At 30.6% G+C, this 22,972-nt stretch overlaps 5 protein-coding genes across 7 annotated transcripts in view; 2 read left to right on the top strand and 3 right to left on the bottom strand.

Annotated features, from left to right (window-relative positions):
- LOC113403044 (breast cancer anti-estrogen resistance protein 1) overlaps positions 1 to 9,182 on the bottom strand; it is a 58,599-nt gene extending 49,417 nt beyond the window's left edge. Inside the window, exon 1 of one of the 3 annotated variants that reach the window (XM_026643464.2) lies at positions 9,017 to 9,182. In XM_026643464.2, the coding sequence (XP_026499249.1) occupies positions 9,017 to 9,070 (54 nt within the window). In that variant the 5' untranslated portion in view covers positions 9,071 to 9,182. Of the gene's footprint in view, positions 1 to 6,280; positions 6,490 to 6,582; positions 7,127 to 9,016 lie in introns of those variants that run through there. The other 2 variants (XM_026643465.2, XM_026643466.2) reach the window with 2 other exon arrangements.
- Positions 1 to 22,972, top strand: part of LOC113402931 (pyrimidodiazepine synthase-like) — a 186,134-nt gene that overhangs the window by 140,311 nt on the left and 22,851 nt on the right. The window lies entirely within an intron of this gene.
- Positions 10,984 to 14,995, bottom strand: LOC113402914 (uncharacterized). Its single transcript, XM_026643272.2, has 4 exons — positions 12,836 to 14,995; positions 11,871 to 12,378; positions 11,543 to 11,720; positions 10,984 to 11,172 (listed from the first exon to the last, which is right to left on the bottom strand). Exons 1-4 carry the CDS (start codon positions 14,837 to 14,839, stop codon positions 11,079 to 11,081), a joined length of 2,784 nt encoding a protein of 927 aa, XP_026499057.2. The 5' UTR covers positions 14,840 to 14,995; the 3' UTR covers positions 10,984 to 11,078.
- LOC113402933 (transmembrane protein 170A) lies at positions 16,555 to 18,355 on the top strand. The gene has a single exon (XM_026643297.2). It carries the CDS (start codon positions 16,837 to 16,839, stop codon positions 17,233 to 17,235), a length of 399 nt encoding a protein of 132 aa, XP_026499082.2. The 5' UTR covers positions 16,555 to 16,836; the 3' UTR covers positions 17,236 to 18,355.
- On the bottom strand, positions 18,638 to 22,274 carry LOC113402912 (centrosomal protein of 135 kDa). Its single transcript, XM_026643269.2, has 2 exons — positions 19,083 to 22,274; positions 18,638 to 19,013 (listed from the first exon to the last, which is right to left on the bottom strand). Exons 1-2 carry the CDS (start codon positions 22,188 to 22,190, stop codon positions 18,870 to 18,872), a joined length of 3,252 nt encoding a protein of 1,083 aa, XP_026499054.2. The 5' UTR covers positions 22,191 to 22,274; the 3' UTR covers positions 18,638 to 18,869.

The raw sequence follows: 22,972 nt of genomic DNA, 5'->3' as shown, positions 1-22,972 counted from the left end.
AAAGGCACAAGTTTATAAAGGTTAACAGAAATCTTAAGGCATTGACATCAAAAGTATCCCTAGACGGAGCATAAGTTGTGGCATAAATAAAGAAGTTACATATTTATATTTTAACTAGCGATCCACCCCGGCTTTGCACGGGTGCAATGCTGATACTACATATACTATAGAATGTCTTACAACGTTCACAGTTTTTCAGTCTTTAGAAAATACAAGCCCCTGCCCTGCATTTTAAATTTTGTAACTGTAAGTAGTGTGGCTGTGGTGATTAAGAATCGAGTTCAAACCAAAATCCAAATGAACACGTCACTTATATAGACAAAGGCAAACATTTAGAAACGATCATAAAAACATAAGCTTAATAACTAGTATCTGACTTATGAAAATTCAATCATTATATTATTTATAGTACAAGAAAACCAGGGACAAGTCCGGCTTTTGCCAGCAGCCGGGCGCCGGACGCCAGGAGCGAGTGCGCTACGGCCTCGTGGTCCCCGTATAAGGTGCTGGCCGCCGACGAGCTCGCCTTGCGACACCCCGCATTTAGACGTAAGCTCTGAATTGTTTACATGCAACATGCATACATTCAACTTAATTTAAATGTCACTTTAAAAACTAAATAAAATTAATTAGGTAAATTAAATCTTTGAATTTCATATTTCTCTTAACAAAGATAGTAAACTTTCACACTTTTCAATTCACCAACTTGATAAATATATTTCACCAAACAACATTTTTAGTTTTTACCTTCTAAAATGAAAAACAACAAAAATTCCTTCAACTTCCAAACTAGGGCGAACAATCGAAGCTTCCAGAGATATGGAAGGATGGATTATTATGTAGCCAAATATGGGAACTGGGGAGCATTCTCCAAAAGTGGACTAAAGGACACCGCCGAGGACGGCTGGTAAGAAGTCGAATTACCGGCTTCAGGGTTATTTAAGGAACTGATAGTTCCACGAAACCACGCACGCGAGTCTCGTACTACTTACGTGTAATGTGGTATTCGGATGCACCGGTTTTTTACTAATTGGCGAAAACAAGTCCGCTTTAAGGAAGACTTTAGATTTTAAAAATCTAAATATATATTTTAAGAAATCGTTTGATAACTTACCATGCAAGATTCAAATCATTCTACAGCAATATCATACATCAAAAATTTTCTAAAACTAAATTATTTCGTGTATTTTCATTCCATTCCTCAATACTTTAAATATCTTAACGACGTAATGCTCTAGTAAATTTAAAGGTGAACCTTACTTAGCGTAAATTACTACTAAAATATAATATTTTTTATCAGTTTGTTAAACTATAGTGATTAAGTGTGACACTGCTTTATCGTTGTTTGTATAAGTTGATTCATTCTCAGGCTTTTAAAAGTTTATAAAATTTTAATTTTAGACTATATTTTATGAAAGTAAGATTTGAAATATTCTTATCTTGTGTTTCGCAATATTCGATAGCCAAAACAGTTCTCTTATCGTGTTATCAAAACGTATCAGTACCGATAAAAAAACTATAGGAAATATGACTTCACACGCTAATCGTAAATAATCATATTTATAAATAAAGAATATTTTTAACCTTATATAAAAAATATTTGTCAAAGAAAACAAAATTCAATCAATCATATATATTCTTTGAGAATTAGGATACGATATATTTGAAAAGCAGCGATTTATTGCAGTTATAATATTTACTGTAATAATTTTAACCTACATTAAATGTCTTACAAAATTTTATGCGCATAACGCTTTCTTCTTATCTCTAAAGCAATAAAAAATATTCGGTGTCGTCGACATGCTAAGTTATATTAACATTTGCAAGTAACTACAAGAATTTATAAGGTAGTTTTTTTTGTACAATTACGAAAGTTTGATGCAATTGTAATTAAAAATTTCATTTCAGAAGTTTGGCAACTAGAACTCGAATAGTAATAGTCTTGAATCGCTTTATACTCGTCTTATAAATAATAAGACGAAGTACAAATATTGTTCGCAACGTCCAGACAAGTCTACGCTTGACTACATTGTAACAGCGTTCGTGAAAGCATCCAGCCGTCAAAGCGAAGTCCAGTTACTAATGTGCCGGGCGACGCAAAGATAGAGCACTTCTGATATAGAAATAGCTTTACTTGCTGCAAACAAGGGATATTATAACGACAAACGATGGCACATTCCAAAGGAAATTCTAGCTGACGAAGCTTTGATCTGATAATAACTTATACTTTTGTAAGAAACTAATTAAAACACAGAATGTAGATATATTTGTTAAATATTTTATCTATATGATTTACTTATATTTATTTTCAGTGTTGCACTAATGCACTGTTATGGGATTTATATTACATTATTGTAAATATAAATTAAAATGTAACGAGAATATTTTATGAGAGTACGCATAAAATACACTGTATAATGTTTGCTTAGGTAAGTAAATTTTACGCAAGTGAGTTCTAATGACCCACCCACCGCCTCATTATCTTAATAAGACCACCAGTAGGATGCGTACAGTGTCTCTATGTGGTGTAAGTATAGATCCCATGGACACTCCAAGGCGTTATTTTCGAGTTTGATTTTCTGATCTTACTTAATATATATTGGCGAAATTACTGATCAATCCAATTACTGTATCAGTAACCATACTTATCAACTACAATCTATAAACCGCTTACTGACGATTTATTGGCGTTGTAAGGTGTAGTATAACCGTGAAAACAATTTGTCTTCTAACGTCTACTTTCTAACGAAGTTGAAACCCGACGTTCTAATCACGATTATTCTATAAATCAATAAAACATGTCACATTTACGTTTCGAACTCCTTAGAGGTAAAACTTTAAAATATTAAATATTTCTGTAAATTAAAAAAAAAACATTATTAATTATATGTGTAAAAAGTTTTAAGTTAGTGGAAAAATTAATTATCTTTTGTACTTTATACTGCCGAGATTGTCTTCCTCGTTCTATTAAAACAATAACGACAGCGCACTGTATTTATTATATTAGTCTACGCAAGTTGAGAAGGTAATATCTTCAGAGTATAATAATTTATACTCTACAATGTTTTATTTTGCACTGTATTGAAGAGTCAACCTACAATGAATCATACGAGAACTATGTAACAAGAAATAAGCAAATCCTGCATACTTTACTCAAATTATAAATCCGCTAACATATTACACATCTTTATGTAAATTATAAGATAATTACCTATTGCATATACTAGCACTCAAAATATCTTCCTCGTACTTAGTTTGCATGGTTATCTAAGTATAAAATAGATTTTTATATCCGTATAAATCATTATTAAATTTTAGCGTTTTACAATACTATTAAAATTTTACTCGTTAATATTTCCTCTTCATTTTTAAATTAGTTCATATTAAGTATAACAATTGCATTAAAAGTAAAACTTAAATATAAAATCTACAAAAAATAATTCATAAAAACAAGATCTTATTTGGCAGCCATTAAAAAAAAAACAATATTTAATATAATAGATTAAATTGTAAGCGGCAACAAAATAGTATGCAAAAGTTCAGCTCATCTATTAAGTAGAACTTATATGAATTTACAAAACCAATATAGTTCGTAACAAATGAATTAAGTAAAAGTTTTTAAAAAGTAAGATGCTCTTTGTGTTCTCATCATCTTATTAACGGCGAGCAAGGACAGACTTAACTGTGTATAATTTATCTTATATACATAAGTTGTGTATTATGTTCATAGCAATATCGATTTGTTGCCACAAGCCAAGTTAACAGACGATTTTTTAGTATAGGCAACAGTTATTGCGACATCTGTATTTTCATTTCCTAACGTAATAGTTAAAACTCAACATTTATTTTTTTTTATTCTATATATTATTTGATTCACTTACGATATTTTACTTGGTTTTACTATACACTATTGGTAGGCGGACGTTTAACTGGGCCACTTGATGGTTAATGACCACCGCTATATACTTTGGCGCTATAAGAAATATTAACCATTCCTTACATCGCCAATGCGAAACTAATCTTGGGAGCTAAAATGTTGTCTTTTGTGCCTATAGTTACACAAACTAATTTAATAGCTTTTTCGACAGACTCTGCAAAATATAGTCTAATTTTCATGTGTCCTCGGCGATTTACATATCTAGAAGCTTATAAAGAAATGAATTGACCTGCATGCAATATGTAAGTAGTATTACCTAGAGGTAATACAACTCAAGAAATCCGAATGAAATAAATATTTTACTTGTTAATATTTTTTTAATTTTCAAGTAGCTTATCAAAAATACACGATCAATTATTATGTATCGTGTAAGCGACAAAGCCTTATTGTAAATACTCGTCATACGCTGAACGTAGAAGTTATTTTCGTAACGAGCCAAGCAGCCAAATCTGTAAAGAGCGACCTCGCACTCCTGGATCGATAGAGCCTTGAACTATGACCGCTAGCTTCTCCAGGAAAATTCATTTGTTTCAAACGGTGCACACTGTCGAATATTACACACGTCACAGTAAAAATTACAAATAATTTACTGTATATTTATTTGTAAATAGTTTTCAAAGATAACAAGTTTTATATAACGTTCATTTTATTTATTTTATTTTAGATAAATATTTTATAAAATCTTCATACTAATAATTATGGCCCGATTTCTTACTTTTATTTATTTTATTCATAATAACATACGTGACGACATTTTTAGTGAAAACTTTCAGTTTACAATTTACATTGTTCTAGAATATTAGAATTTCCAGAAGGCATAACATTGTTAATATTTACTACAACCGAATATAAGTTTGTAATTAAGTTATTTCGGAACATTTTAAGAACTAATTATGTACTCAACTCAAAATTCTATATGTTCAATTAAAATTTAAAGGGGCTTAAATCTCGTCTGCAAAAGCCACTTAGCAGATTCGATGTTACTATATCTAACAATAAAATTGTCTTGTATGTTCGTAGGAAGTGTGCCGTCCATACATGTCTTACTTAGGTCCCAGACATGTGTCAAATTTTATTAAGATCGACGTACTGGTTTAGTTATGATGAGATAACAAACAAAGTTATACATTAAACAGATACATACTATGTTTGAATTATAAAACTAGTTTGTTTATTATATTCGGCTTTTATATTAGAGATACCTACACTAAAATAATAATAGAATATAAGAATAAACATATTTGCATATTATTTACGGTGTAAAAGTAAGAAATGTGTAGTTAAAATTTAATATATCTAATTCCATTTAACAACACAGAATCGCTTAAATGTAATTTTTAATGTATAAAACTTTTTTCTCCATAAATTAAGGAATATATTATTTTTAGAACTTCCAAGACGAAAATGAATGATGAATAAAATGATTCCGCGAAACACTTCTCTCGATAACGAGTTTGATAAGAGAGCGGTCAACCTGTTCACTTACTTCCTTCGCAGTTCATGATTACATTTGATAAGAGAATGTTAGAACAGTATAGTACCTATAGTTGTGTTATATAAAAGCTATATTCTTAATGGCATTACATTTTCTAAAGTTCATGGATGAAAGATACCTTTACAAAATCAAACACAATTTATATAGAATGAAAAAATCTAGGTCTTCCCGTTTGGTATTGTATTTCGTTAAGAACTCTTTTTATACATTTCTTGATAGTTGTCTTCACTTTTAGTATTCCATTCTTCGCAATGAAAGAAACCCTGATATTACTTTGTAGTTCGCCATCATCGCATTTCTCAAGAACAACTTATGTAATAACAATTAAAATTATTAATAAGGTAAACAACCCAACGTTTTAGTTAAAGTAAGGGTTTTTAATACCTTATTACTTTTTGCTATAATACATACTTCAAAAATATCAAAAGCATTTAAGTAGTGACTGGTACTTAGTAACCCCATACCTAGTGCTAATACTTCAATGTACAAACCTCAAAGAACAGAATAAATAATTGTCTATAAAAAAAAAAAAATTTTTTTTTTTAATGTATTAGGTAAGTACATGTAATCTTAGTATCGAAGACATCTCATACTTGGTATGTTTTGATCTTTGATATATGTAATAACTACTTGAATTTTGATCATCGTTGATATTATGGATTGTTAATTAAATATACCTATACCTATATATGTGAAGAAATCTGTTAAGTTTCGAAAACAATGATCAGGATTACGAAATTCATGCTTAACATTCGATATATTTTCATCAATTTAAAACGTTTTTTTAATAAAACAAGTAAGAATACATATATAAGTATGATATAAATATATTGAATAAGAATACTTACTTCGTCCTTTTATATTTTAGATTTAAACATTCGATATAAATGAAAATATAACAGTCAAAAATGTTCTGCGAAATGAATAAGCACAAGTTAATGAAAATAAACAACGTTAAAAAATACTAACAAACCAGAAAATTTACAAGAGACTATTATAGAGTCAACGTACGGAAAATATTAAGCGTACCCGCCATTAAACGAAATACAAAAAACGAATTAAATAAAATTTAATCTTCACGCAGGCAATCGTGGAAGTTGCCGCGCGTCCGTTTACTGTATACGGAAAAACGAGAAAAGCTCGAACTCACCTGCGTGGGGAGAACAGTCTCCCGGCCCAGGGGTATCGACATTTTGCTAGCGGCGCCGCCGGCCGCGCCCCGGCGCCCGCCCGCGCCGCACCATCCACCGACCCGACACTACGGGCCCGCGCGCCGCCCGCGCCCGGTCCCACAGACGCCTCGCACCAACAAGAAAAACACTTTTCCAAAAAAGCGTACCCCACGAGTTCTCTATATTGCAGCACGGCACGGTTATCAAGATAAAATTTGGCACATCACATGAAAATTCCCATAGCAATCATGTGATAAGGAGACACTCGTAAAGAAATAATCCAAGAAACTAGATTACGGATTTCTACAACGATGACACCGGACTGACACCCGCCCCGATAAATGCGAGCGTGCGACTGGCACTCCGCACGGCACGATAGAACGGTCGCGCGCAAGCTCACCCCGCGCCTTCACGCGGCCCTCGTGCGCCGACTGCCGAGTGCCGACCCGCTACGTTGCGATCGCAACCGCATGGGGTCGCGGCTCAGCCTCCTTCATCTCGTGGTCCCTTCGACCGATCACATGGACACGTGCCTCGGCCACGGGCGTAGTGCGGTTATCGAGCGAGAGTACACATGCGCACTTCACCGCACTATTTGTGGCTCATTCATTTAAAGGTATCGCATCGCACCATACACACCTGAGCAAATATTATGAACTCGACAATAGGAATATTGTTTCGAAACCTTCAAACAACTAGTCTGACGCAGACGTTTTAATTTAATTGCAGTAGAGGATCGAGAATATTAATTACATTTCATGTCTGAATTGAAAAGCTCTTGCTGTAGTTTTATTTTTAATGTTTATAAAGTCAGCTTTATAGGCATAAAGTCGACGTGTTTAAAGTTTAAACCATATTTAAAGGCTATTATTATAAATACCATTTAGAGCAAATTTATTTTTCACTTAAAAAACAATTCTTATACTAATCACTTTTAAAATACATATGTAACTTATTATAATCAACGTAGGCAAAATGGCATAAATTATTAAAACACAATTTAAGTTATTCTTAAAATTAATATTAATCATTTAAATGATATAACAAAACTCTTATATATTAACAAATATTTTACTATTCTTCAACTAATATTTTCAAAACATCGTAGGAAGGGTAGTGACGAGTGGCTATGCGTAGGCGCTTCTCGAGGCAAACTTATTAAGTTCAGGTAGTTCGCCCACTTTTCCTTTCGGCTACGTTCACCGCTCCAGATTACGTCATCTAAATGTCGCTATTTTATTAAATACCTTGTATCTTAAAGTGGGCAGATAGGTATTCTGTAATATGGTATTTTAATTTCACTAAGATTCACTAAAGATTATAATGTGCCTTGATTTTAACTGTAACTAAAGACTAAAATGAATATTATATTATAATTTAAATTACAAAAAAAAATTAAAATAATTGGCAATTGTTAAACATTGAATAGTACAATTAAAATTATATACCCCATATTAAAATGTCTATCAATAAAAAAAATATCAAACGTTTTTTTAAAAACCTAAACGAATTTTTATTTTCAAAGAAAATGAAGAGCCTACACTTTCCGCTTTAAAAGATACTTACATACTTCAATTCACTACGTATTTTACGCAGTAAATTAGATTATCTGCTTTTTTGCTAACCTATTTTGGTCCTAGATGATAATCCCAAAAAACTAAGAAACCAAAAATAAATGTAAATATACCTACTATAAAGCTTGGTATTTCATAATAATATAGTCGCCTAAGCTATTCATCGTGAAGCAGACGCTTAGTCAACTGTTAGCGTTGCATAATAAAATTACCTAGTATCAAAATATTTTCATAATCCGTTGAGATTTTCACGACGACGCTCTCGGGTGCTACAGTATATAAATTAATAATTGGCGGTATAATATGATCAAAAATAATGTTTAAGCTACTAGGTAGGTAATTAACTCTTTACCAGAATATATACACATACATTCCTTTAATAATATAAATACGAAAGTGCGTGTGTTAGTTTCTTCCTCTTTCGATGAAGTCGGAGCATCCAATAGGTGCAATTTTTGGTTCAATTTTATCGAACGAAGTCCCATAGAGTAAGCTAAGCTAAGCTCGGATTTATTCAATTCAAATTTGTATATATATTCAAATTGATATTTATGATTCACAAAAATATCAGATGTAACTAAACTTTTTAACAGTTCAAGCAATTAGATGGAAATACGCCCGATCTGTATTAAAAACGTCATACGTGATAATGAAATTGAAAATCGCTTGAAAAAATAATTACATATTTACTACTTAATAATAAAATTATTCTTAGCAATCCTATCAGATTATTGTAATCACTATAAACGTCTAATGTTTAAATAATTTAGAAACCATTTATTTTATGATTTATGTAAAAATTATTCATCCTATTATTGTCCTAAATTAATTCACCCACCTGAATGCGGTCCATTGTTTCTTCAAACATCGTCCATCTTCCGTAAGTTGTCATTTTGATCAAATATTTACCTCAGTTCATATCTAAAATCAATTTAACCCAATGCAATCATTCACTATATTTTATTTGAAGGCGTCAGGAAGTCTCAAAGGCAAGTTCACTACTGCGATGTGACGCTTCGACAAATAGGCTATTTAGTGCTTGATTAGCACAAACTGTGCAAATCGTTCCGACGGTCGAACACGGTCGATCGTGGTATTGTATATATTCGCAGATTGAAATTGATTGCCTCGAGTCATATTCATTGACGTGATTGAGTCGAATGGATGAAATGGACCTTGCGAGGTTGTTACTTAAACTTATTGGCAAACGAAACACAAAATAATAGCTATGTGCGTTGATATTGAACTAATTTGCAGAGAACTGTGAGAGTATCTCAACACAGCACTTTAATATTACAAATATGTTATTTTCATTACAACACTAAAGTTTTTTTTTATATTTCTACTTTTACGCCCCCGGGAAGTTAAGAATATCTCAATACTAAAATACGATCCAAAAATATTAATCCATATTGACGATCAATTATATTATAAATAAGTAAACAAATGTTTATAAAAAATGGTCTTTTCACGAACTCACGTATTTTATTATTATTATTATATACTTGCTTTATTATTATTATTATATTTATTATAGATTAAATTTAATTAAAATAATTATAAACCTCTCAAAAACTAGTAAACAGTGGCACTCGTTATTATAAAAGTAGGTAGCTTGAATTACCTTATACTCTACTTTTGTCTTGCTAAAATAAGATATATATTGGAACATGCGATAATTAAAACAACCTCAGGAGCACAATTTACAGTCACCATCGCTACATTTGCAATATTTTATACCAATGCCAAAGATGATTACAGATCCTTCAAAAAGACTATTGATTAGCTGCCTGAAAAAGATACAACCATGGATACTAAATATAAACAAATTCGTAAGAATAAATTAAATGATAAAAGCAAAAATTTGACACAGAATAAATTAAATATTAATATTACATAATTTGTCCAAAACATGGTTAAGGCCGCGGTTAAACAATGCCTTCCCTGTACTTCCCTGTTATTTTGAAATTATTAAATTATTTAACAACATACGATTAATGATCACACACAACCCTAGGTGAAAAACAAATAATGGACGAGCAGGGAACTTATCGACATTGTTAACTTACATAACAAACTCTTATGTAAGTCACTTATTCCAAAAAGCCAAAATCATTATACAATCTAGCAATAGTCCAAAACGAGATAATATGATATTCCGACGTGTCCGCCTCGAGATAATGCCATCCATTAAACAGGTGTTTTTCACCACTGCACATATGCTATAGTTTTTCATATCACTAATGCGCTACCAACCTTGGGAACTAATATGGTGTCCCTGTAGTTGCACTGGCTGAGTAACCCTTCAAACCGGAACTCGACAATACTTAGTGCTGCTATTTATTGGTAGAATATATGAGTGGCTGGTACCTACCCAGACGGGCTACACAAAGCCCTACCTATAAGTAAAAAGTCAAACATACACAGAAACGTTTATTTTTATTTATTAAAATTTAGTACTTACCTATATTACCTATATTATATACCAAGTAAAATTTTTAAATTGATTACAAGCTTTACATGTATAATATAATAGTTGTGAACTTTGGTAAATTAATAAATTAAATTTATGTAACACTCCCTAAATGTCCCGCAGCTGAGCAAAAACTTCATCTCCACACTAGTACTGGTTAGTGGATACCTGACATATACTTGGTACGTAAACACGTGGTATAATTTAATCCGATAAACACAGATTTCACCATAAACGACTTAAACGGAGCTTGAATTAAGTTTCTTGTATTCTAAGAGACCACCTTGACTTGAAACAAGAAAAAAAAACAATATTTAAAATAAAAGAACGAATTTCCACTGGCATATTTTATTAAGATGTCAGTGACAACTACAAATTAAATTCTTATAACATAGTGAGTATAATAGTAAATATTAATTGTTCTTATTTATCGGTTGCTTCGTTTACTCATTCGCAAATCCCGCTCTAACTCATACTGACGCACATCTGTCCTATCCAAAAAGTCTCGGCGATCCAAATATCTAAAAATAAAAACAACAATATATGTTAACAAAAATACATTTTAATAAAAATATTGAATACTAACTAGATTCGAAATCAATTTGCAGTCCGGTCAAAATAGACAATAAACAGTGCTAAGCTTACAATCATTCTTGTAGAGCTGAAAATTGGTACAAATCTTATGTGTACTGTTACAAATAATAAAATATGAAAATACCACCACAGATCGCTCGATTGTTAAAAAACATATTCAATGGGTATATATAGTATAGGTTTATACATTTTCTTGTAAATAGTCGTGTTATAGAAATACTTTTAAAAAAAATTAGGTCATCTACAATAAATGTTCATATATGTATGTACATTATTTGAATAAAAAGTATATCATACCCCGCCTTTCCTTTATTGTGATTCACGATTTCTTCTTCTATTCCTTCCACTTTTTTATATGTATTCCAATCTAGTTTAGACTTTTCCAGAGTGGACAGTTGGTTTTTTTTATTTAACTGACCCAACAGATTTGACAATCCCCCTCCGCGACTTCGTGATGGTCCATCTAACTTTTGTACTAAAAAAATATAATAACAAATTTTATTAAATATCCAACTGATTTGAAAAATGTAAATAAAAAAAAATTAAGACTTGATAGTTGGATTTGATGATACATATTAAATAATAATATTTTAAGAAGATTTAAGAATACAAAATTAGTTCATACCCTTTTCTGTACTCTCTGGTGTTTTAATTTTTTCTTTGATTGTGTCATTTTCGACTACAATAGTTTCTCCAGCAAATTCAAATATTCTTCTTTCCCTTTCTTTATCATCTCCTGTTTCTTGAACATTTTCCTCTTTTTTAGGCTCTATATTTTTAGCCACTAGTTTTGTGTCATTTAATTCTTTTGTTGCAGATTTAGGTTTAGTGTCTGTTCCCTCCAAAAACTTTGCCCATAAATCATCCTGTCGCTTTTTTTCTTCCTCCGGGTCTCCCAATATTAGGTTCTTTTCTTGTATTTCTTCATTTGAGTCAGAAAAAACGTCTTCAACAGTTTTTTTTATTTTTTTCTTTTTACCCTTGCATGATTTTGCAGATTTTCGTTTATTCGTTTTGTGTTCAAGTTCTTTTTCAAACTGTAAGTCGGTTTCATCATCTGCAGATTCTTCTTCCGACACTTTTTCCGGCTCACCCGGCACATAATCGTCATCGCTTTCGCTCCCAGAAGACATCTAAAATTTATTTAAACATTTATATAAAAAAATATAAAATAATTTGTTTCTATCTGGATAGAAACAAATTATTTTTGAAAAATATAATAAAAGACATATAAAATTAGACATATACCATTATAAAAACATTATTTAAATTTAAATATTTTGATGTAATTTGCCTAATCTTTTTATAAAATAAAATATAACTTATAGAAATAACAAAAACGGTGTCTAATTAAACTGTGTATGTGTGTTTAAAAAATAATGTTAACAAAATCTATGTATCAATAAAACAAATATTAATAATTTTGATGGTTTTATTACAGCAGTGACAAAAAGAAATACAATATAATAATTGTAATAACATTAAGTGACCTTTCTAAATCACTTTCCATTTAAAGAGCAAATTAGAAAAAACTGGATTAATCAGAACGATTTATGCAGGTCTTTTCCTGTTTCTGTTTCTATTTTTGACATTAGAAACTTCATAAAAGTTGCTCCCTGTTTTAGTACGCTTTTGTGCCCTATCTAGGGCTCTTCTTTCTTTTGCTGTCAATTTAGCTTTAACAGGAACTTTATTTTGTTTTTCTTTTGGCATTTCTTCCACTGTGAACGTACCACTGGCAACTTCCAGTCTTCTTCTTTTATTCTCTTTCACAGTTTCAGGGTCATTTGTTAAATAATCTTCTACATCACTACATACATTTTCATCACCACTATAAAAACTGCTTATATCTGAATCACTGTCTTCATTATTGATATCTTTTTCTGCATCTCCATTTTGTGACTTGCTCTCATTTTGTTCATCAATGCCTTGTAACTCCTCTGGAATTTCAACCTTTTCAAGAGGCTTAACATCGTCTTCATTATCAAATTGCAAGCCTACACGGATTTTAGCAAAATCTTGAGCAATAACCAACTTATTTACTATTAAAGGTGTCTTTTCTGTATCATCATTAGTTTCTGTTGCTATTGCTTCTTGTTGACAATCATCTGTTTTTTCTTCTACACTCTTTGTCACTGTTTCTTTGGTTTTTACATCATTTAGTTGCTTTGATAAAGGTACCTCAAAACCTTCAGGTGCTACATAAAATGGAAGCTTGCCTCTTTGCCAATCGTTGAGTACCATTTTAGCTACTGAAGGAACATCAGGTTCTCCTTTTTTTAGCAATTTACCAGTGCGAGCTGCCAATTTTTCTAAAAAATCTGTTGCATTTGTCCAGCCATCAACTTTATATGTTTTTATCAAATATTCCTTTCTAACTCGTTTAATAACTTCCTCTATATAATCTTCAGGGTTTTGCACAAGTTCAACTCTAACAACTCCTTTTAAAACTTTTTCAGTGTCTGTTTCAGCAGAGGGATAAACAATTCCTGGGCAATCAATCAAAAATATTCTTCTCATTAGTGTTATGTATTGCCAGACCTTTGTTTCACCTGCTATAGGAGCCACTTTACAGACTTTTTTTGCTCGTAATGTATTAATCACTGAAGATTTGCCAACATTTGGATAACCAATAAGTCCTACACTTATTTGTTTCTTATCTATGTGTAATTTAGCAAACTGTCGCAATAAATTAATAAGTGATCCTTTGCCAAATGGGTGAGTCATAGAAGCATGAAATGCTACGGTTGGATACTCTGAACTTAGTATAGCAACCCATCTTTGAGTTACCCAATTGGGAACTAAATCAACTTTATTTAAAATAAATATTAAGTGTTTGTGTGGTTTTTCTTCTCTGAGAAATTTTTCTACATACGGACTTCTGGTACCCATTGGATCCCTTGCATCAAGAATTTGCAACAGTACATCTGAAGAATCAATAACTTTGTATAGTTCATTCCAGATTCTTCTACTCATTCCAGCTCCGAATATCCACTCCCTTTGTCCTTCCTTCATACCACTGTCTTCTCGAACCCTATCCACATCTTTGCTTTCATCATATTTTTCAGTGTTTTCTTCAACTACTTTAGACAGAGTTTCAAGATCATTAAATTTTAAATTGACTCTTTTTCTTTGTTTCTTTGGTCCAAATGTTTTATCAAAGCCTTCCGTATCTAAGAGATGCACTCTTGCATGTTTAGCTTTTTCATTTAACAAGGTTATAGGTAAATTTGTTGGCTTCATAACTACTTGATAAGGATTCTTGATTGCTGCTCCAAATTCTTCTTGAAATTTCTGTAAAGCTCCTTGTGAAATAACCCTAGAGTTTCCAAACCATTTCTGATTCGGTTCTACTCTAGCTCTAGTACCTGATGGAAGCCAGCCTTGAAATGGCGCAGGTGTGAGAATTTTGCCAGTTTTATCTCGTTTAGCTTTAAAATTACGGTACATTTGAAGTCTTTTGATGGTTCCTTTAGTTCTTGGTTTACCAACCCCTTTTAAACCCTCCGTAGGCCTCTCGGGATTCATCGAGTGCCCAGATTTATTGAACCCCTCTTTCCGAGGGGCGCCCGGAGCTGATCTTACTTTCCCCATTGTAAATAAAGCGATAAAATGAGAAAGATTTTAATAACAAAATTAATTATTAAAAATAACACGCGGAACTACCACTTTTTAACAGTATTTTAGGTTATGTTGAAGTTTATACATATGATGAACATCTCTTTGACAGTACAACTAAAGGCAACAGGAGAAGCGTACTAACTTCTGACCAGTCATGAATATTGGTATAGCTCTTATGTTTAAATTATATCACTCACCGTTACGAAATAACCTTAAAACTTTAAAGGGTCTACGATAGATTTAAAATTACACTCTTATACTTTAAAAAGCTAAAGAAATAGAAACTACAAAACACCAAATATCGATTCTACTGTTTTCAACGACTAAGCATTAGCTGCTAACTTCAGTATAATCAAAATTCCAATGTGACAGACTAACTGACGATAGTCGTATAAAATGTTGCCCAATGCAATATCATTCAAAATTAATGAATATTTAAGCTTACTTGTTTCATATATGCAGGGTAGAAATGAGAACTCTTTTTTTATCTTTAACTTTATAGGGATACATGACAAAATGAACGAGTGTCCTAAAGTTAGTAGCAAATTACATCTCGAAATCGCACCAAAATAGCATTTCTAGTGAGAATAAGTGGAATAAAGTGCATCTAAAAATTTAAAATGTCAGGTATAGTTAATAAACCTGTGTTATAAAACTGTTTACATAGTCTAAAATATTTTAATAAATATAATCCATAAAACTCATTTGCGATAATGTGGAGAGTGATTTAATTTTTGTAATTTTTGCTTAATACATTTCGCTTAATTTTACGGTGACAACTGCAAAGATTGTCTGAAAGCGTTACTATATAATTTGTCGCTTTCACTTTCAGACATACACTTTCTCATAGGCAGGCTACAGAGATGGTTCTCTTTGTCTTTCCATAGCTTACTTAAAATCGTTTTTGCTATTTAAAAAACCAAGCTATTAAAGTATACAATATTTAATGTCTGGAGCCAATCAATGATATAGAAACAAGTCATGCTTAACATAATTTTTCAACAACAACGCGTAAAATATCAACTCCGTAGGCTCATAAAGTGGTTCTCATTAAACTTGCAAGATTTGAACTAAACAAAAAACATTGCAGGGTCTTTAAAATTTAAGTCTACATTTTAGAAACCCAGTTACAAATTATTTTTATGATGAAGAATAAAGCAAAATTTAAAAGTGGGCAATGGCACATGGCACGTAAAACTGTTGGTCTGCTTTAACTCTCTACGGTCGTGTAGAATTTTGAAGGACGATACGCTGCTGTAACTACGTTATACGATATTTTTTTATATGTAGGTGGAGGGGCGACCTAATGATAAGTGGTGACCACTGCCCATGGACATTGACAGTATAAAAAATATTAAACATTCCTTACATAGCCAATGCGCCACCAACTTTGGGGACTAAGATGTTATGTCCCTTGCGCCTTTGACCCTACAAACCAGAACACGACAATAGTAAGTAATGTTTGGCGGTAGAATATCTGATGTAAAATAAAAGCAACAATTATATTGGATGATAATGTTACAAATTTCATGTCAAAATATTCATTGGTTTTTATGTGATGCGTGGTCAAAAAAATAGCAATATTTTTATTGTTATAGAAGATATTAAAATATTTGTATTCTGAGAATCATATGATGTTAGGTCACTCAATTGAGATGTCATAAACTGTCATTGTCATATCATGTCAAAATAAAAAAATGTCAGAAGAATGAATAAAATCGAAAATTAATCTCTGTCATAAATATAATAGTTTACTTAAGATTTTTTTGTAAATTCGAATTGCTAGTGCATATATAAGATACGTTACATTATTTTGGCACTAATCAATATGACTAAGTATTAGTTAATCAACGAAAGTGAAGGTGTTTGAAATCACACCAAACGATAAGTTTTGGTTCTTTTTGTTTCATTAAGACGTTTGTGATTTTAACTGCCCCGATGCCTGAAAGCATAAAACTTTTTGGGACAACATGTATGACATGTTGTCGGAATTCCGAGTATCAGAGTTTGATTCATTTGTGGATATATTAAGGTTGACTCCAGGGGATCCGTTAGATACTTTTGGTGAAATGTGGTATCCCGTGTTTTTGTGGTCATTGTGCTCGTCTGCCTTTGTTCATACTTGTGCAGCACTTGTAGCTTTTGGAACTCTAAGAAAGCACAAATATGGGAAGTTTTTTCCTGTGTTGTTAATAGTGATGGGTGTGGTGAGTCCAGTTACATCAGGTGTAGCTACTAGCGCTGCTATCGCGTTTATTTACCGAGCCGCCAATTTAGCCATGCCACCCATACATGCTATGATATGGGGTATAGGACAGACTATACTGGGAGCTGGTATTGGATTTACAAGAATTTTAGCTACCTTGTAATAGTCAAAAACTATATCACTACATTTTATACAATAAAGTTCAACAATAATTTGAACAAGTAAGTTCAAAGCTATAGCTATGTCAATTATAATAGTGTATGGTAAGGTGAAAATATCTTAAGAAATGGTGCTGAATTTCACATAGTTTCTTAATATGTTTGCATCATAAATATAAAAATACTCATTAGTGTACACTTTGTGCTCGCTATTAGTAGTGATATTTCTTTTCATTCTTTGAGGATTTTTTATTTGCATACTGTAGATATTAATCACCCTTATTGTAAAGGACTTTGTAAAGATTGTAAACCATCCATGTTTTGTAGTGTATAAATCTTATAGTATAATGAAAATTATGGCAAGCAAACATTTGATACAACTATTTACGTAGATTTCTGTTTGAATATCACTTTGTAAATACTTAATTATTTAAAAACTTGACTGAAAATTGACAAAGTGCTTTTGATAACGTTCATAGATATAATCGTAATATGCATTCCATAACAATTAAAAAAATGTCTAAATTATTACTCATAATTAAATGCTTATGACAATGTAAATTTCGACTTAAAAAACCTTCATCAAAAAATAAACAACCAATAATTATGTAGTAACAGTTGGAAAAGAAAACATAAAGATTGTTAATTTGAGTTAAATGTTGTCAGTAATTAGTGTTAGAAAGTCCCCACCGATATTGTTTGAAAAAAAAGGCACATTTTTTGTGATAGTAAATTATTATAGCTTTAAAAATAGTGCAATGATTTTTTCAAAATGTATTCATATTTGTAAATATTAGTCAAAATTATTACAATTGGCAAAAACATCTTTTTGTATATTTCTGGTGTATTTTATTTAAATGATGATCATGTTCTTTTTTTATTTTATATTGTACTTATCAAGAATAATAAGTATAAGATACCTATTAATTGGGCACTTCCATGTCCAAGATTTATTTTCATTTGTAATAATAATGTAATACAGTTCATAATTCAATTCATTTTAATCACTTGGCTGGATACTTAGTCATATATTTTGTTCCCATAATTTTACAAGTCAACAAATAACTTGGTTTGATGTGATTCATAATAAAAAAAAAACAAATAAAGTGTACATTCATAAAAAAATTATAAACTCAATTTAGATATTGAGATAGTAATCTAAATATTAGAAAATATATAAAAGTAGCTGAAACTCTGTGTAAATTATGTAGTTCTTAAATTTTATATGTATTATTGAAATGTATAAGTTTTTCAATATAAAAGGAAAAAATAAAATTGGTTTTCATACATAAAAAAATTGTTCTTATTTCCAAAAAAAATAAATTATAAATTTACCTGTTAAAATGTGTGAAAAGTTATAAATAAGGCTAAGTTTAACTTAACTTAGTCCTATTTACAACTTTTCATTTTATGTTTATATTATCCAAAATTATTTAATATAATTAAATTTATAATAGCTATATATACAAATTATTATATTTAATATAAATTCATTTTAATAATTCAATAATGCAACTGCAGCTTAGCTGATTTCCATACCTATATTTCACTATATATAATACATTTTAATAATTCTGTAAACAATACCTGCATACCTTATATTTTTAATTATATTAACATTTCATACACAATAAATATATCATAGAGTGCTGCTATGTGAGTACTTTGTGTAGCTTTTATGTGCAAGATTATATCTGTCACTCTCATCATCTTCATTGCTCAATTCATGAATTGTTTCTTCTAACCTTAATGGTAGGTCTAAATGTTCTGTAGACAACACATTCTGAAATAAAAAGTTATGATTTATTTCGATGGCATGGAATATATGTAACTTAAATAATAGTATATATACCTCTTCTATATCCGATTCTGTAGTAGTAAGTCTACATACACGCTCATGCAATGATTTAGTTTCACTTGTAGCATCTTGTAATGCCAATTTCAGATCAACAATTTCTTTTCTTGCATTTGATAACAGTTTTTCTGTAGTCATTAAATTATCTCTTAATGTTTCCTTTTCAGATTCCAATTTAACTTTAACATTTGAAAGGTTTTTTATTCTATTCTCATATAGTTTCAATTCTGAATTACTATCATTTAAACTTGAAGTACTGTTTTTATGACTCAATTGTAAATTATTGCACATCTGTTTAAGATATGATACATTTTGCTCTAAAATAGTTTTCTCTTCTGTTATTAATTTAATTTCATTATCTAATGTATTAATTTTGCATGTCATTGAAGCTATTCGAGCTGATTGACTATCAATTATATTATCTTTCTCAACTAGTTTTTCTTCTAAGCTTTGAATTTTATTAATGTATGTTTGCAACTGAATTGTTTTTGAAGCAGATTCACTTTCTAAAGAATGATTATTATTTTCCAATATATTTGCTTCAACAGATAGACTCGCAAAATGTTCTAACATATCAGACCTTTCAGCTTCTTTCTGGGAAAGTAAATCTTCTATTCTTCTGATTTCTGTCACATAATGCTGTAATTGTTGCTTTAATCCGTCCACATCTTTTCTTGACTTATCTAATTCAATTTTTGTAAGTTTTAAAACACCATTAACATCTCCTAAACTATTCTGCAAACGTTTATTTTCCATAATAGCTGTGTCATATTGTTGAGACATTCTTAGTACTTCTCCATTTAAAAAACTTATTTGCGACTCATAATCCACTACTTTGTGTTCATTAACTTTATTCAAATTAAGTTTTCTTTTGAGATCAGATATTTCACTTTCTAACTTGCTAATTTCATATGTTTGTGACTTTACTTTCTGCTCTAAAACACTAACATTTTCAGTTTTCTGGTCCAAATCTATTACCAATTTATCACGCTCAGTATCCATTATTTTAATATTATCTATCAGACTAGATTTTTCTGTTTTTAACTTTATATTTTCAGACTGTAGTTCCTTATATTTTTTTTCTAATACATCAATTGTATCCTTGGATAGACTGAGTTTTTTTTGAGCAAATAATAATTCATGTTGTATTTCAGTAGTACTTCTTTCAGTCTCAAGTTGGATGTTTTTAATTTGATTAGCTAATGTCTTTTCTTTAATAACATCTGTTTGCATTTTCTTGATTTGTTCTCTTAAAAAATTACACTCTTCTTTTAATTGATCTGCAGATGCTTTTCCAGTTCTATTAGTCATTCTATAAGAACAATTTTCTTCCTCTAAGTTTTCTAACTCCTTCTGCTTATATGCTAAATCTCTTTTGAACCTATCTACCAAATCTACAGCTTCTTTATATCTTAAGTTATATTCTTGCTTATCTTTTTTTAATATTTCTATTTCTTTTGTCATATCTTCTATTTGAACTTTAAGCCGAACCAGATCTTGTTTATGGCAGTCACCGCTACCATTTGATGCTCGATTTAATGCTTTATATTGACTCAACTGTTGACTAAGTGAAATATTTTCCCTTGATAATTCAGAATTTTCTACATTCAAATGACTAATAATATCCTGGTAACTATTTTTATTAAAGTCTTCTTTATTTATTGCTTTACTTTTTAAATCATCATTTTCTTTTCTCAACATGAGAATTTTTTGTTCGCTCTCACATAATTTAGTATGCAAATCTTTAATAAGAATTTTATCAGATGAAATATTTGTCTTTGAGTTAAAATCATCACCTTGATCCACTTTTTTATTAAAAAGATTCATTGCTTCTGTTAACTTTTGTTGCGTATTGTTAATATATGTCTCATAATTTCTTCTTTCATCTTCGAATAGTTTTTTTAATTCATCTTTAACATTACAATTAGGACTATCATTGTTAACTTTAAACCTTGCATTAAAATTATTATTAACTTCAAACAAAGAAAATATTTTGTCCTGTAAGCTCTTATTGAGGTCAACTAGGTCTTTTATTTCTTTTTGTAGAGCATCCTTTTCTTTTAATGCTATTATTAAAGATTCCTGAACTTTTGGTGAGCTACTTTTGTAATACCTTTGTGATAATTCTCTTTCTAATTCTGAATTTTTAATGGTCAATCCTTCTATTCTTGTTTGCATGAAGTTGATCTCATTCATCAAAGACGCTAATCTTTTATTACAATCATCTTCAACTTTTAATGCTAATTTATCAACCTTTTTTAGTTCTTCTTGTAAGTTTCTATTCTTATCTGCCAAAGATAAAGCACGCAGCATAGCTTCATGCTGCTTTTCTAAGCTTTTCTCCATTTCCTTTTTCATATCCTCGTTAGCTTTCTGAAGTTCCTTAATTTCTTTTAATAATTTTTCTATTTTTACATCTGGTTTGTATGAGTTAAAGTCTTTATTAATGGCTGCTATGGGTCTACCGCCTTCTAAAAGAATTTTTAACCTTACAATTTCATTTTCCCTATGCTCAATTTGAGTCTTAAGAAACAATATTTCATCACTATATTCATTATTTTTTTCTAACAAAGACTGAATAGATTTGTTCAGTTCTAGAACCTCTGCATCAACAGAAGTTTTTTCATTGCACATGCAACTTTTGGATGCATAACAATCACCTTCATCTTTCCTTTTCATCCTATTACGACTGCTTTGAGTTTCCGCACAGAGACCCCTTAAACTTAAATCTCTTAAATCATGTTGTAATTTACTAATTAATGTTTCTTTTCTTGTAAGTTCTTCACCAAGTGATTTAAGTTTTCTTTTGCTGTCTTTACTTAATTTCAGATTTTCTTCCTTTAAATGTATGATATCTCTATGCAGCTTGTTATTTTCTTGAATAAGTTTAATATTATCACATTTATAAGGTTCCGCTTCCTTCATCAGTTCCTCTCTTTGCATAAGAGCCTCCTTAGAAAGACCCATATAATGCTGTAGGCTACGCGTAGTTTGCAATAAATCAGCAAGTATACACTCTACTAAAGGTACTGCTTCTACGGGCAAAGAGCTATTATATCCAAGTTCTTCAAGTTTCATTTTCAAGTTAAAGTATGTTTCACCCATTTTATAAATTGTACTGTATATTGATTGAAGCTCGAAATACCACTTTAATTTAAATTATATGACAAAAGTTAGGACATTAATTATTACTATTTTTTTTTAATATTGTTGTTTTTCAAACTTCAAAATTGAAAATTCATAACAAATGTCCAGTTAAACATCAAAATTCAAAACGTATATCTATTATCTGTTCAAATTTCAAAACAGAGTGCTATAATGTGTTACGTTTATTTGTATTACTGTAAAGCCAGTCAGTACACGTCGGGTCAATGTTCATACTGGAACTGGATCTCAATTCTCAATAAGCACACTGTTTACGCGTTGGCACATTGTTTATTACAAACTGACCGTTATTATGCTTGCTTCAATTCGCAATATAAATTTTAATTTTTAAGCCAGCTTTTTAATACAACTTAAAGTCTAGCCTTACATTTGCAAAATATCGTGGTGTTTGTACATTGTGAGAATATATGTTATGTCGTCAATAAAATAAAAAATAAAAAAAATCGATAATACCTTCACAAATGTCATATAATAAAGGAACGTTTTAAAATATAATTTAAATAAAAGTATTTTCCAAACGACAAGAGTACTGTCGAAAAATTATTTTCACTTATATAAAAAATATTATAAGATATTTTTTTGTGTTCCTTGACTGAAATAAACAATAACAATATAAAACAATGCAGAGCTTTTCGAAGAAGTATATAATACATGGCAGACGACGTCTAGTTTAGTTTAGGATACTCTAGTTTTCACTCAGTATGTAACTTTCCAAAAACAGC

This window comes from Vanessa tameamea, chromosome 16 (assembly GCF_037043105.1).
Source record: "Vanessa tameamea isolate UH-Manoa-2023 chromosome 16, ilVanTame1 primary haplotype, whole genome shotgun sequence".
In the NCBI taxonomy this organism is placed as follows: Eukaryota; Metazoa; Arthropoda; class Insecta; order Lepidoptera; family Nymphalidae; genus Vanessa; species Vanessa tameamea.
This window is presented reverse-complemented; position numbering and strand designations above follow the sequence as displayed.